The 15,805-nt window shown below is 46.4% G+C and overlaps 2 protein-coding genes across 4 annotated transcripts; both read left to right on the forward strand.

Annotated features, from left to right (window-relative positions):
• Positions 1 to 757: 757 nt before the first annotated feature.
• On the forward strand, positions 758 to 8,378 carry MFSD5 (major facilitator superfamily domain containing 5). 3 transcript variants are annotated; one of them, XM_035099554.2, is made up of 3 exons: positions 759 to 842; positions 3,333 to 3,390; positions 6,465 to 8,378. In XM_035099554.2, the coding sequence occupies exon 3, from the start codon at positions 6,519 to 6,521 to the stop codon at positions 7,875 to 7,877; it is 1,359 nt and encodes a 452-aa protein (XP_034955445.1). In that variant the 5' UTR covers positions 759 to 842; positions 3,333 to 3,390; positions 6,465 to 6,518; the 3' UTR covers positions 7,878 to 8,378. The 3 variants fall into 3 exon arrangements, with proteins under 3 accessions (XP_034955437.1, XP_034955445.1, XP_034955455.1); XM_035099546.2 differs by lacking the exon at positions 3,333 to 3,390 and having other exon boundaries at positions 758 to 842; XM_035099564.2 differs by lacking the exon at positions 759 to 842 and having other exon boundaries at positions 954 to 3,390.
• Positions 8,379 to 11,604: 3,226 nt separating this feature from the next.
• Positions 11,605 to 15,665, forward strand: LOC132591765 (claudin-34-like). Its single transcript, XM_060272092.1, has 2 exons — positions 11,605 to 11,904; positions 14,623 to 15,665. The coding sequence occupies exon 2, from the start codon at positions 14,624 to 14,626 to the stop codon at positions 15,572 to 15,574; it is 951 nt and encodes a 316-aa protein (XP_060128075.1). The 5' UTR covers positions 11,605 to 11,904; position 14,623; the 3' UTR covers positions 15,575 to 15,665.
• The last annotated feature ends 140 nt before the right edge of the window (positions 15,666 to 15,805 follow it).

Here is a 15,805-nt window from a genome sequence, read left to right on the forward strand (position 1 = left end):
TTTAACTATGTGCCGTATGAAGGAAGTACTTCCTTTTCTTGGTCCTGCTTCATTGATGTCCACAAGTGGACCTGGATAGCTCAGACGGTTAGTGTGTGGTGCTGATTATGCCAAGCTTGCAGGTTCGATCCCTGTATGAGGCAGCTGCATAGTCCTGCATCGCAGGGGGTTGGACTAGATGATCCTCAGGGTCCCTTCCAACTGCACATTTCTACGGTAAGTTCTAGTAGAGTTTGGAGAAAGGGAGGGCAAACATTTCTCTACCCACTTTCTCAGTGAGAACCTGGAGGCTGAGGAGAAAAACGAATTGATCATCCCATTTCATGTTAGCTACACACACACACACACACACACGATTTTCAGTTTTATACATTTCAATACTTTTACAGTAACTAACATTTCACTTGATTTCCTTCCCCTCTTTCTGCAGTTCCTTAAGTTCATTTTTAGTATTTTCTGCAAATTAGTTTTCTGTACACCGCTTAGAGGTACTTTTTTTTAATACGTGGTGGAGCACCATAAAAATTAAACCCTCCTCCTGCAAGAGACGCAAAAGAAATCATTATTGTTGTTGCTGTTAAATTAAATTTGTATCAAATAAAAAGCAGGACGTTTTACGCCACAAGCAGACCGTTTACGCCACAAGCAGCCTGCATTCGCAGCGCTCGCCTCCAGGGGGCAGCGTCGCGACAGGCCGAGCGCGCGGCCTGCGGCCTCGGGTCACGTGACAGGCAGCACAGCGACTCCGGAAGCGGAAGCGAGGCTTCGGGCATGCAGCACGAGCTCCCCCCGGCGGAGACGACGGGGCTGAGGGGAGGGGAGCCGGAGAGAGACCCAGGCAGGTTGGTAAAGGGAAGGGCCATGGGGGGAGTTCGGTAGGGCGGCTAGGGGAGGGGAATCCCCCCCCTTCGGCCAAAGGGTCGGAAGCGAAGAGGGCTGGTGGGGGGGAGAGGCGAATTCGTTCGCGGGGCAGGAATGTGGGGAGGGTGCCCTGCAAGAAGCGGGGGTCGGGGAAGGGCATGTTGCTTCCTCCCCTTCCCACTCTGGAAATGCGGGTGGAGGGTACTCTTGCATTAGGGCTGCCACCTTTGTTCTGGGGCGCGATTTATTTCCCTTTCCCCCCCAATCCATTACAATCTTACAACTCACACACAACATGAAATTGTAAATCTGCCTGTGCCTGACTCCGCTACATGACGTTTCACACACCTGCCTTTGCAGAGGTTCCCTAACTTGGCAGAGAGAGGGACAGAGAGAATCATAGAATCACGTGGAAACCTGGCCAGATGGGCGGGGTATAAATAATGATAATAATTACTATTATTATTATCATAATCATGTATGTAGTCGGAAGGGACCCGAGGGTATCATAGAGTCCCAACCCGCTGCAGTGCAGGACTATGCCGCTGTCCCATAAGGGGATGGAACCTGCAGCCTTGGTGTTATCAGCACCTCACTCTGACCAACTGAGCTATCCAGGCTGACCTGGATAGAAAGAAAAGACCTGAAATACAGGGCAAACGATCAACACAGGACGTACATTTTGCATTGAAATAGGGACAATCCTGAATTATACAGGACAGGTGGCAACCCTAGCTCTGCATGCAACCATCTCCCCTGGTTGGTGGTGTGGAGAGAACTTTTCTCTGTTTCACCTCAGAAGTGCCGTGTGTGTAGGGATTTGGGCTATATGGGGAGGAGGTGTATCGAAGCCTGCCCCCCCTCCTCAGGCTTAGTCAAAGTGTCTTCTGTTGCTGAGCTGCTGTGGCTTGGGAGCTAATAGCTTAACCTAAATCTAGTACACACAGTGTTTTGAGGACACTGTGTTGGCATTGCCTGCCTTAATTTACTTAGGGTGCACACTTGCCTCCTGTGAGTAAGCCCCATTGAGTTCAATAGGACATACTTCCCAATAGTAATAATAGTAATAATAATTTTATTATTGTACCCTGTCCATCTGACTGGGTTGCCCCAGCCACTCTGGATCCACAGGATTGCGTTGTTAGTACAGTATATTTTCTGTAACTAATACTTTTGAGTTAATAAATCACAGTTAAAAAACAAATAACTTAAGGTACTATTACATGGATTTAGGCAGTGCTATTTTTCCAGAAAATGAGGTGCCGGAACTCACTATGAACACCTCCCTCTTTCTCTTAGAATGGCAATGGCACCCACCTAAGAGCTGCCAGAACTCACCTGAGCAATGCTGGAACTGAGTTCCGATGAGTTCTCCCTTAAAAAAAGCACTGATTTTAGGATACCAGACTTCCACGCTTTCCTAAATCTGATTGCAAAAGCCAAATAAGCCCATTCATGCTTTGTTTAGATCTAAACTGTGCTGCTCCTTTAAAGCTTGGGGAAATAAAATACTGTACTCTTAGTTCCTCTATTCTCCTAATACTATTGTGAAGCAGGTGGCTGTTCTGTTCTAAAGAAAATCTCCTACTACAGGCATTGGAGATGAATCTGATGAAGAGTTGAGCATAAATTGAAAACCTGCATAGGACAGGTGTCTGACCAGTAAATAGAGAGAGTCACATTTTTAGGGATCAGTGATAATTAGTTCTACAATGGAAGGTTATAGAGGCAAAACATTCGGGGTTTGTGAGGAAACATTATGCGTTTTCAATTGCTTTCTGAAGTATTGAGTTTAAACTGCTCTTTCTGGTTTTCATTGTTAATATTTGCATAGAGGTAAGGTGTGGGTGTTGATCTTTATCGGGTTAACATGAGAGCTAAAAGCTCCATAGCCGAGTTGTAGGAAAGTTGTAATTCAGGATTGCCACAATAATATTACACTCTCAGATATTTTTAGTGGCTTTTGCCTCCTGGCTGTAGAGTTATTACAGACATTTTAATGATAGGCTGCAAAGGAGTCCTTGGGAGACAGTTTTGTAGTTCAGCCAAAAAGTTACTGTACTCTTGATTGCTCCCAAGCTGTGTGGTGGAGGAGATGGCTAGTTTAGCTGGTTGAGCTTGTTTTTCACTGCTCATATGGGAAGCATTTGAAACAGCATGAGGAATACTTGGCTGTAGCAGCCTCTAGTAACCTCAGGCTCACTCAGTTTCTTTTTCTTAGCTTTGAGGAGGTGCAAGATAGTTCCTCGGGGGTCTCCTTGCTAGCTTTGCCTTTTCTTGCTGCCCCTGCCATATCTCCCTTTGGAGCCAATCCCTTTGGCTCTCACTATCCCGGTGGTCTTTACACAGTAGTTTATCTGAGCTACTGAGAGGGCTGCTTTACACTTAAGTCTCTGGACTCTGGAGCAATCACTTCCTTGCAGTTCCCAAAAGTTAAGGTTCAGTTTTTAAAAAATGAAGTTATGTTTCAGGCAGCGGAGAGCATTGCAACAGATCTTACTTTGCATATAGTGTGGGACGCTGATCAAGGTTAGTATGCATTATTTTTGTCTCTTCTTTGACTCTGGTATGCGGAAAGTAATTGGGCATCATGAAAAGTCTCAACTTATTTTAGGGTGGGGGTAGGCATGGATTGTATCTCTCATGGTGGTGGGGGGAAAATCTTAAAGTAATTTGGCTTTAGCAGTAGAACAAATCTGTCTCTTCCCTTCTCACTTGAATGCCCAGCATTGCTCCCCATTCCTCTATCCTGGGGGTGGAGAGCCTGCGGCCCTTCACATATTGTTCGATACTTCATCTCTGACCATGCTGGCTGGGAGTGATGCCAGTTAGAAGTCCAGGACAATCTTGAGGTTAGGTTAGGTAAAAGGTAAAGGACTGGTTAAGTCCAGTCAAAGGTGACTATGGGGTTGTGGAGCTCATCTTGCTTTCAGGGTGAGGGAGCCGGCGTTTGTCCATAGGCAGTTTTCCGGGTCATGTGGCCAGCATGACTAAACCACTTCTGGTGCACTGGAACACCGTGGAAACCAGAGTGCACAGAAATGTAATTATTATTATTTGCCTTCCCGCTGCAACGGTACCTATTTATCTACTTCCACTGGCGTATTTTTTTTTGAACTGCTAGGTTGGCAGGAGCTGGCACAGAGCAACGGGAGCTCACCCCGTCATGGGGATTCGAACCGCCAACTTCTGATTGGCAAGCCCAAGAGGCTCAGTGGTTTAGACCATATCGCTACCCGCATCCCTGGTTAGGTTAGGTTAGGGAACATTAGGTTCCTTAACTCCTTTTTGCTACTAATCTTCATATGCTTCTGGTTTTGCACTCTCTCTCATTTGTTATTCTTGTCTCTGCCAACTTTAAGAACTACAAGATGAAATTGAAAGATAAGCTAATGTATATGTGGAAGCTAGCCGCGTTGTTATACGCACACCACCTTGTATGCTCAGAAATACCACTCTGTGGCTTGTGAACCTAAGGATTGCCCTGCTGGAGAAGACCAGAGGTTCACCTAGTCCACTACGCTCCTAGAGTAGTGTTTTTCCACCGGTGAAGCATATGAATATATTGGGCAGGTGGGTGGGACCTGAGTGTTCCCAAAGAACAGGCATCCCCAAATTTCGGCCCTCCAGATGTTTTGGACTACAGTTTCCATCATCCCTAACCACTGGTCCTGTTAGCTAGGGAGTTGTAGGCCAAAACATCTGGAGGGACGCAGTTTAGGGATGCCTGCCAAAGAATATGTACAATATGAGTAAAATAATAATAATCAAGTTTATTTAATTTCCATCAATTTAAAAATGCAATTAAAGTAAGATGGGAGGTATGGGATTTCTGTAATTGCAAAGATGGAACATGGGTTAGAAAACAATTGAGAAGCATTGCTCTAGGGCACTTAACAAACAGCCTGAAGATGATTGATCTTTTGTTGTGTATAGCCAGCATTTTGGTACTTAGAGCTATATTGCTTATGAATGGAAGGCTCATTTAGCAGTGTATCTATATATATATATATATAAATGTAAACTGAGCATGTGGGTGTGTTTCCACTTTTCACCAAAACCGCTTGACCGATTGAGGTGTAATTTTGACACAACATCACATGTGAATGTCCGAAGGCTATAGGAAAGTTTGTGTCACCTACACCAGGTAAAACCCCATGTTTCAGAACTCACAAATCATATGAAAGTGCATGCTGGGAGCACAGGAGAGGTTGCAAACCAGCGCCCTCTAGTGACGGCTACACTGGTACTGCACCTAGGAAAGCTTCCCTCTCCACAGCATCTCGGCTTGGCTTTGCAGACTAGGCCGCTTTCCAGACTAGGCCTAGGCTGCTTTCCAGACTACTGCTTTCCAGGCTTGCCTGGGTGGGGGATGGGGGGAGGAGGTGGGCGGGATAGGTCATGGGTCAGGACAGGGTGCGCCCAATCACAGGGATGAGCCAGGGGGGGAGGAGGGGGCGGGATAGGTCATGGGTCAGGACAGGGTGGGGGGAGTCACAGGGATGCGTAAAACAGGGGGGCTCTGAAAGTGAGGGGAGTCTGAAGGCGGACTCTGAGGCTCCATTTAACAGACTGAGCCACAGCAACGCGTGGCAGGGCCCAGCTAGTTATAAATATTAGTAGCATGAAAGGAGAAATTGACCCTCTTCTAGTTTACACAAAACTTTCTTTCTTTTTCTTTTTTCCAATTTTTTTTATTGATTTTCTAAACACATATAAAATAACAAAGAGCAACAATACCTGGAGGTGACTCCCATTTGTTGCAGATGGCCAGGCAATTAAATGTTCACTTAATGTACTCATTGTTTCAAAATGTGTTCAAAGTTTTGCGGTGTTGTCATTCATTCATTTAAAAACATGTATTCAAAAGTTACAATACAGTTATAATACAATACTGTATATTTTCAATCAATATACCCCCTCCACAGACACCTCTGTGATGATGGTGGCATTAAAATATCCTGTTCTTCTTCAAAAAAAGAGAAAAAGACCAGATTGTGTCAAAGGTATCTTTTTCGGAGATGCCTTTGATTTGTCACTGATGGTATGTGAGGCGTTTTGATAGAGCAATTCTCCAGATGTTATTAACCCAAACCTCTATTGGTATACCGTATTAGATTCCATTGTTGGACAATAACTAGTCTACCGGTAGCTGCTGTGAACAGTAAGGAAATGGATTCTTTAGATTTAAGGGTAGAATTTGGTGTCAAATCTAATGATAATACGGCAAGTGATAATACGGAGGGATAGATTGTTTAGTGATTTTGGAGGTCAGATTAAAAACTTTTTCCCAAAAGGAATGGACCACAGGGCACTCCCACCATACATGAATATAGGAACCTCTTTCTCCACAGCCTTTCCAACATAATGGTGAGCTTAGAGGATTTATCTGTGCAAGGCGGGGTGTCATCTTTAGTGTGCGGGGTGTGTGAGTGTGTTAAGACTGCACAAAGTGTGCACTGACTACATACAGTTTGTGCCAAGCTTTTTCAGAAGTGTAAATGCACCACAGATAAACTCTGTTCTGCCCACCTCCAAGTCTTGCTGCAAAGCTGCCTAGTGCAAATTGTTACATCCGTACCTCTTGTGTTCTTCTCTTTCAGGTGTGTTGGGAGCAGGTATCGGGAGATGCGATGCACACGATGATTTAGAACACCATGCTGGTCACTGCCTATGTTGCTTTTGCCTTCCTCCTGCTGATATGCATTGGCTTGGAGTTCTCTGCCTGCCGTTCCAAGATCACCGGCAGGTCTTGCTCCAACCCAGCCTTCCTGCGGTTCCAGCTAGACTATTATCAGGTCTACTTCTTGGCCCTTGCCGCTGATTGGCTGCAAGGACCTTATCTCTATAAACTGTACCACCACTACCACTTCTTGGAGGCTCAGATCACCATCATCTACGTCTGCGGCTTTGCCTCCAGCGTGCTGTTTGGGCTGGTCTCCAGCTCCTTGGTTGACCGCTTGGGCCGTAAGAAATCCTGCATCCTCTTCTCCTTGACTTACTCCATCTGCTGCCTCACAAAGCTCTCCTGGGATTATTTTGTGCTCATTGTGGGAAGGATATTAGGGGGGCTGTCCACTGCCCTGCTCTTTTCTGCCTTCGAGGCGTGGTACGTCCACGAGCACGTGGAACGCCACGACTTCCCGGCCGAGTGGATCCCCGCTACCTTCTCCAAGGCAGCTTTTTGGAATGGCATCATCGCTATCGGAGCCGGCGTGGTCGCCAACGTCTTTGCAGAATGGCTGGGGCTGGGCCCGGTGGCCCCCTTCATGGTCTCCATCCCCTTTCTCATGCTGGCAGGTGTCCTGGCGATGAAGAACTGGGATGAAAATTATGGCAAGAAGAGGGCTCTCTCGAGGACTTGCACTGATGGCTTGAAGTGCCTCCTCTCAGACCGCCGGGTCTTGCTTTTGGGTACCATCCAGGCTTTGTTTGAGAGTGTCATCTACATCTTCATCTTCCTTTGGACTCCTGTCCTGGATCCTCACAACCCACCCCTGGGCATAGTCTTCTCTAGTTTCATGGCGGCCAGCATGGCAGGCTCATCACTCTACCGCGTCGCAACCTCCAAGAAATACCACCTGCAGCCCATGCACATCCTTTCCCTCTCAGTCCTGATGGTTTTCTTCTCCCTCTTCATGCTGACTTTCTCTACCAACCCTGGGCAGGAGAACCCTTCCGAGTCCTTCTTGGCCTTCCTGCTCATTGAGCTGTCTTGCGGGCTCTACTTCCCTTCTATGGGTTTTTTGCGGCAGAAGGTGATCCCCGAGAAGGACCAGGCAGGTGTCGTGCACTGGTTCCGCGTCCCGCTCAACCTGCTGGCATGCCTCGGCCTGCTGATCCTCCACGACAGCGACTACAAGACAGGCACCAGGAACATGTTCACCATCTGCTCTGTCATGATGGTGATGGCCCTTCTGGCCGTCGTGAGCCTCTTCACGGTGGTCCGTAACAATGCAGAGCTCAGGTTGCCCAGTCCACCTGGTCAAAGCGAGGTCTCTTCTCCTGAGCTCTGATATGTGATGCTTTTTCTTGGGGGAAGATGCTCTGGAGTTGGCCAGTCGTCTGCTGCACATCACAGTGCTGGTACTGTATATAGGCAAGGACTCTGCAGAGAGAACACAAGAGTCTCTTCTGACTCTTGTGTGTCCTTTTTCCCCACAAGGGAGAATCTTTTCTATGCCTTTTTCAATAAGGATTGATCCCCATCGGATTTGATCTGTGGCAAGCATAGCTTTTCTTTTCTGCACCGTGGAGTTTTTGATTCCCAAGGCACCTTGACTTCTACCAAATTTTCTGTGTGTGAGGGTGTGGGGATTGCTTCCTACCACTTCATCCTGGATAGATTGTGGAAAGTAATGGTTGAAAAGGACACAGCCCTCTATTTTTTTTTTAAGTGAGCAGTGAGGTTGATAGACTGACCATCTGTTATCAGTATTGAACTTGTTCATAATGTCAGCCAAATTCCATGTTGTCAACCCTCTGCTTATGGAAAAGAATAAAATACATAAAGCTTCTCCTCTCAGTGTTAATTGGGGGGGGGGGGTAATATGGTAAGACCTTCATGGTTCAGGCCCAGGATTGAGTATTGGTGTCTCTTCAGATGCTTTAACTACAGTTCCCATCATTCCTGACCATTGGGTGTGCTAGCGTAGGAGGGAAGGGAGAGGGCAAACCCTTCATGCGCACAAATGAAGACCCTGCATTGCTCAAACTTCTCCCTTCCTACTACATAACTGATTTTAGAGTTGCAACATTTTTAGAGGACGGGCAGAAAGGAGAACCTGAAAGGTTTTCCACATAATTTGATCCGTAACAGGAAACACAACTTCTGTTATCAAGCGAAAGAATATGAAAGGGTTGTCTTTTAGCAAATGTCTTGAGACAGAGATAGAAATCATAGAATTGTAGAATTGGAAAATTGGAAATTTCTATCATTGCTGGTGGACATGCCCCAAGGTGGCGGAATTCTGGAATAAGATATATGAAAAAATGAAAAAGCTGTTAAAATGTACTTTCCAAAAAAGTCCTGAAACCTTCCTTTTAAGTATGACCGCTTCAAATGTCCCAAAGGACAGAGTAAATATCTTGCTTTATGCATGTGCAGCGGCAAGGGTTTTGATTGCATCGAAATGGAAAGGAGTTAGCTTACCAACAGTCCAGGAATGGCAAGAAAAACTGGTTGAATACCTGAGGATGGCGAAATTAACTGCAATAATTAGGAATGTTCCGAGGCAAAAGATAATGGGGGAATGGAAATATGTACAAGACTACTTGGAAAAAGAAAATTTAGAATGCTTAGAATAGAGATATAAAAGGAGAGGTTAAATTATAAAGCAAAGAGAAATACTTCTCGTTTCAGGGAATTTCACGGTTGATATTTAGTTTGTGTTTACACTTGGAAAGATAGCATGAAAATGTTTTCATAGTAACGGATGCTCAGACTAAAAAAGGTGGAGGTGTGGTAAGTGTTGTTAATGACCAGTATGAGACACTTTACAGCAGGTAAAGTGCAGGTATTAATTTATTGTTTATTTTATTATTAAATTTGCATACCACCCTCCATCCAAAGATCTCAGGTTCACAGCAAAAAGAAAGAAAGAAAGAAAGAAAGATGAAAACACAAAATACAGTGGTACCTCAGGTTACAGACGCTTCAGGTTACAGACTCTGCTAACCCAGAAATAGTACCTCGGGTTAAGAACTTTGCTTCAGGATGAGAACAGAAATTGCACGGCAGCAGCAGGAGGCCCCATTAGCTAAAGTGGTGCTTCAGGTTAAGAACAGTTTCAGGTTAAGAACGGACCTCCAGAACGAATTAAGTTCTTAACCCGAGGTACCGCTGTACATAATAAGAACAAACAAAAAACAAACGCATAAGCTCTCACCTACTCCTACAGACACATTTAAAATGGCGTAGAATGTTAATTAGCCCAAGGCCTGGTGGAAGAAGAACGCGAGCCTCCTTGGGGAGAGCATTCTGCAAACGGGGAGCCCCTGCAGAAAGGGCCCGTTCTCATGTTGCCACCCTCTGGAAATCTCGTGGAGGGGAGACACAAAGAACAGCCTCGGATCATGATTGCAGGTAGGACTTGCAGCCAGTAGCATTCTTTATCCACACTCCTGGTTTAGAGTCTTGGCCCAAACGTTCCCAGCAATGGCTGGGCAGAAAACTCCTATTTTCTCTGATGAACCTAATACTGGGAGGCAGTCTGCCTCTTGACACAAAGGTTCCATTTAGTGCTCTGTTGAAATCAGGGCTGGATAGCCAGACTCCCAACTCCCTTCAGCCCCAAGCCAGTATAGCTAGTGGCTAGAAGGATGTGCTTTGTTGTACAACAACATCTGGAGGACCACAGGTTCCCCACCCCTGGTTTAAAATCCGTCCTCTGTGAGTGACTCATTCCTTTACACAAATGCAAGTGTTGTTGCAACATGTCGTTGATTAATTGATAAAATCTCGTTTTCAAAGCTAGCTCCGATTTACGGTGCAGATTATTGCAGCTTTCTACATTTCAGAAAAGGTATCCTCTCTTCCACAGGAGGATGTGCTCTTTCTAAAATGGTGCCTGCTGTGCCATGCAGATGTGTCACCTAAAGAAAACCAATCATGCTTGCTTTCATCCGAATAATTCAGTTATGTGGATATTTAATTGATCTTTTTCACAGGCTGACAGTTCTACTTATTACTGAAGAATTCCTCTTGCTAACTTGTGATTACCGTGTGAACAGATGTGTAAGCCTTGATTTCCCCTCCTGCTTTTGTACCCAGGCGGGCAGGATGATGTACATCTCCTGGTAGATCTCTGGGCGATTTATCACTTTTTGCCACATCAGAATGTGGTGGAAACTTACCATGTACATGTTGCCAAATGATAACCATTTCAGTAGCATAATGTTGCGTAGAGTTATGGCAGAAGGGTAAGGGTATCCATGAGCAGGCCCCACCCCATTCAGGGCCCTTCAGAAGGCTTTGAACCTCTTGACTAGGTTGTGTGTGATCAGCGTCCATCGGAAATTCTTCAAGGAAAATCAGGACTGGATTGAAACGAAAGTTTTGAACAAGTTTTCTTCCAACCCAAGAAAAATGATATTAGTATAAGACATGTAACTAGAATAAAAATTTAAAAAGAATTCGAGCAAATAATTGTAATAACTACCGTAATAAAGCACTGCTATAAATAAATGCAAGCAGTGAATTCCCAGGACTTGGAAGCCCCCTGGTGATGAATTCACTGTTTCCACCCCACCCCATCGCCCTTTCACAAATGTGCATGGAATGAGTGAGCTGGCATTCAAATCTATTCTTTTAAAAGCATATTGTTATTGTGTTTTGCTATGTCCTCATTGGTAGCCAGTGGGTGGACTGGCACCTGTAGCAATTTCTCAAAAATGGTCTGGTACTGTATAAGGCAGCTTCCTCTGTTCTTATCATATGAAACACCCCACTTTGTTTATTAATAGGAGCACAGGATGTTCTACATTTATATAATAATAATAACAACAATAACAATAACAATAATAATTTTATTTATACCCCGCCCTTCCCAGTCAAGACCGGGCTGAGGGCGGCTAACAACAAAAATATCAACGCAAGCATAAAAGAAACAATTCAATTAAAATGCAGATTAATACAATGTTAAAATTCATGTTTAAAATTAAAAATCTACAAGTAGGATAAAACTATTGTGAGATAAAACCTTAGGGGAGGGTTTATCTTACCCATAAAGGGGGGGCGGGAATCTCATGAGCGATATGTTCAAATGTGTTTTTACGCTTTGGGGGCTGCTGCATCGCTTGTTCCTGAACCTTTTCTTCCTTCCAAATGCCCTGAAGATCCATTGCACACCTTGACTTGCATGAAACCTCTTCTCTCTTATTTTCCCAGTGAACCAGACCTGGAGAAGGAGGAATGGCCAAGATCTCCCCAGGAGAGGATGAAACGGGAGGCAGGGAAAAGCAAACAGCCCCTGAAAACATCCCCACACTCTGGAAGAACTTGTCGGCAAAACCCCTGCACAGAACTGTATCTGCATGAAGACGGTTAGCACTTTTCTATTGGATGGCTGTCATTGAGCCGAGTTTTCGACGGAGATGGTGTATCCTGATTAAGTGGGGGAAACAGAATGGGAGAGCATTTGGGTGTGGATGATGTCATGCAGATAGAGAACTGGAGTTGCGTATATGAGCAATGGAAAAAAGCTGTGCAGATTGCCATGTGGATGTGAGAGTGCTTCACCTTATCAATGGTCACAACTCCTGAGATGAATGGATGGCTCCAATGCTCCATCTGCTGCCTTCTTTCAAACATTAGCATTTGTGTATGTTCTAAGATGTTTAAAATAGTCAAAAAGACAACAGCTTTTAATTCCTCTGAATTTTATATCTACTTTCCATTTTTCAAAGCTGGATCCCAAAGTTATTTCGGGGAATAGTTGGATTTAGGCCAGGAGTCAGCAAACTTTTTCAGCAGGGGGCCGGTCCACTGTCCCTCAGACCTTGTGGGGGGCTGGACTATATTCTTAAAAAAAACATGAACGAATTACTAAGCCCCACAAATAACCCAGAGATGCATCCTATATAATAATGTCCAAGTTGTCCCTGCGTCCAGTTGTCCCGTGTGTCCCTGGGTTACTGCGCATGGGCCCCAGGGACACAGGGATTGGACAGCAGAGACGACGTACACACACACGCACACGCTCTCCCCCCCCACCCCTCTGCCAACTGCCGCTCCCGGCCGGACAAGCGCCTCAGTGTGCTTGCGCTAAAGAGCGAGGAGGAGGAGGAGGCTGCTTTAGCCCCCTTCCCCCCCTACGACCAGCAGACCAAGGGGCTCAGTACCTTGGATGCCGGTCTGGTGGGACATGACGGCAAGCAGCCGCCAGGAACTGCCGCCTCTTGGGCCGGGGGCAAAGGCAGGAAGCGGCGCCGGGGAAAGAGAGCCGCAACTCAGCGCCTCGCTTGCCTTCGCCCCGGCGGAGGCTCCTTCGGGCCAGGCAGCGGCGCCAGGACTTGGGCCGGAGACACCGGGGAAGCGGCAGAGACACCGGGAAAGCGACAGAGTCACCGCTGCCATGTGCAGCTGAGGAGGCGGCGGGCTGAGGAGGGCGGCCCGGGCCGAGGCGGCGGGCGTCAAGCCGAGGGGGCCGCCGGGGAGGCCGCCTCGAGCTCCGGGCTCCTTCCTTCCTCCTCCTCCTCCTCCAGCAGCAGCAGCAGGAGCCGGCAGCTCCGGCCGCCGCTCGCGGCTCCTCACGGGCGTCGCCATAGCCTCTGGCTGGCTGCTGGAAGAGGAGGAGTAGGCTCGCTGGCCCTGGGATCCACCCACCGCCGCCTCCTTTCCGCCCCTTGGCTGCCTGAGCCCCGACACCTCTCCTTTTCCTAGCGGCGCCCATGGTGTCCTGGCCGAGGAGGTGGCGCCACGGCCCCGGCTTCTGCCGAGACACGCGCTCTAGCGCCCGTTTTTAAACGGGCTGAATTCCACTAGTTTTAAATAAAAGGACACATTCTACTCATGTAAAAACAGCAGGCAGGCCCCACAAATAACCCAGAGATGCATTTTAAATAAAAGGACACATTCTACTCATGTAAAAACATGCTGATTCCCGGACCGTCCACGGGCCGGATTTAGAAGGCGATTGGGCCGCATCCGGCCCCCGGGCCTTAGTTTGGGGACCCCTGATTTAGGCCCATTGCTTTGCCGAATGTTAATCACACACACACACAAACAAACACACACACTGCAGTGGAAACTGCATGCAGCTGAGCAGCTCACATTCGGAGCATCAACACAGAAAGGAACAGAAAGCAAGCGACACAAATATTTTGATTGAAGTGTCTTAGAAAACGATTTTAAATCATGGACATCTTGGTTCTGAAAATGGTGTTGCCTGTATTGGTGTGAGTGATGGGGTCCCATGGCACAAAATTTCATGTGGTCCCAGCGCAAAGGAAAAGAGCAAAGATCTTCTCCCTTACTATAATGTCCAAACAAGATGTGATGGGAAAGAAGAATGATAGGTTTGTAAGGAGTCTTCAATAATTTTGCCAAGGAAATTCTTATTGTTCAAGGCCTAATTCTATTAGCCTCTCTTGTAAATGGTGATCCTTTATGAAATGCATTCAGGACCATCAAACAAATCTGTACTGAGATACTGTACACCTATCACCATTTTCCCTATTGGAACTGCTCTGAATCTGACTTCAGGCCTAACTGACCTAAGAATTCTGCAGAGCAGTTGCTGCTGTGTCCGGCTACTCAGGTGAACGTCAGCCCAGTGGTCAGCAGCTCAGTCTTCTTGAGGCTCAGGAGCCCCTAGCAAATACTGGTCTATTCCTGGCATACTAGAGTCTAGCTGAAGAACGCATTTCACGTAAGTTTATGGCTTAACCATTCCTCACTACGACATCAGGTGTGTTTATGCTCTGTGGAAAAGGATAGCTGCAGTGGCAGATAGCAAAACAGCGAAATCATGAGCAGATTCCCAACCACAACAGGTTGCTGAGGTTATGACCATTTTCACAGGAACGATGCAACAGTATATTAAATCAGTAGCAGTGTGTTGGAAGGAAGTATGCGTGTCGGCTTCTCTGGATCAGATGTCTATACCTAACCAGGGGGTGGGAGGGAGCAGGGGAACTCTTTCTTTTGCTGCTTCTTTCTGACCATGGAGGGAAGAATGCAGGAGGGAGGATGTCCTTCAATGACTAGACATGCTTGTTATTCCCTCTCTCATTGCATGTTGTCTTCTCTTTTGTTTCCAGGATGCCTGCCAATGTCTCCCCGAGTCTTCTCTCCAAACTCCGCCTGCGGTTGAGAGAAGGCTCTCTGTTGGTGAGGTGGCTGAGCTTAGTTTCTCGCCTCCAGTTATGTGCGTTTTTGACGGGGATTGTGGGCTGGGTGATGTGCATTGCAACAACAGCCAGTGTGAACTGGAGAGTGTGGCGTGTAGAAAACATTGAGGGAATCGCCTCTGGAAACGTCTGGATTGGAATCTGGGCTGTCTGTTTTTGGAGAGACCCTTCTAACGATGGCAATGCTTTTTGGCATTGTGAAGATCTCAATGAGCAATATCCAACCCTCCCAAGGGAAAATTTTTATGCTCAGGACTTAATGGCATTGGCTCCCCTTATGAATTCAGCGGCCCTAGTGTTAACGTCATTTGCCTTGTACAATGTGTTTGAGCCCAGAATACATAAGGATTTTGTGTTAACCTTTTTTAGGATTGGAGCTTTCCTGAACTTATTTGCAGGGATACTTGTCCTGATTTCTGTCATATGGAACATGTCTGCTGTCTTGAAAAATGGGGAAATCAACTTCCCAGACTTCCCAGAATTAGAATTGCCTCCAATTCCCAGCGAGCAGCATATTGGACCTTCTATTTACGTAGGCTATATCGCTGCGGGTTTCCAGCTGCTGAGTGCAGCATTGGTTGGGATTGAGATACTTTGCTTCAAGACCCCCGCAATAGAGACTCGTGAAATAGAAACTGTAGTGGTGATTACACCAGGAAGTGAGGTAAAAAGCGAGTGTCTAACTACTTGTTTGAAGTGTGGTTCTCTGCTGGACCTGGTAATTCGAGAGGAAACATACTCAGTGGAAAGCCATGCAGACAATATTGTCATTGAAGAGGAATCCTCCACAGTGGAGATAGAGGAAAGCCATGAAACCATGGTTATTGGCAGGGAAGTTATACCAAGTAAAAAGGATGAGTAGGGACAAGGGTTTTTCTGTGGTACTTGCTCTTCATCCAATGAGCTATTTTATCTCACTGCAGGATCCCTGTAATACCCAACCACCCAGTAAATACCGCCATGTCCCAGTGCAGTATTTTCTACTTTTCTAACAAAAAGGGCCATCTAATCTAGCCCCATAATTTAGCCCAGACACTGAGATCCAGCTCTGAGTGCTTTCTGACAGTTCCCTTGCTGTGAGAAGTGAAGTTCA

The sequence above is a fragment of the Zootoca vivipara genome, chromosome 2 (assembly GCF_963506605.1).
Source record: "Zootoca vivipara chromosome 2, rZooViv1.1, whole genome shotgun sequence".
Classification (NCBI taxonomy): domain Eukaryota; kingdom Metazoa; phylum Chordata; class Lepidosauria; order Squamata; family Lacertidae; genus Zootoca; species Zootoca vivipara.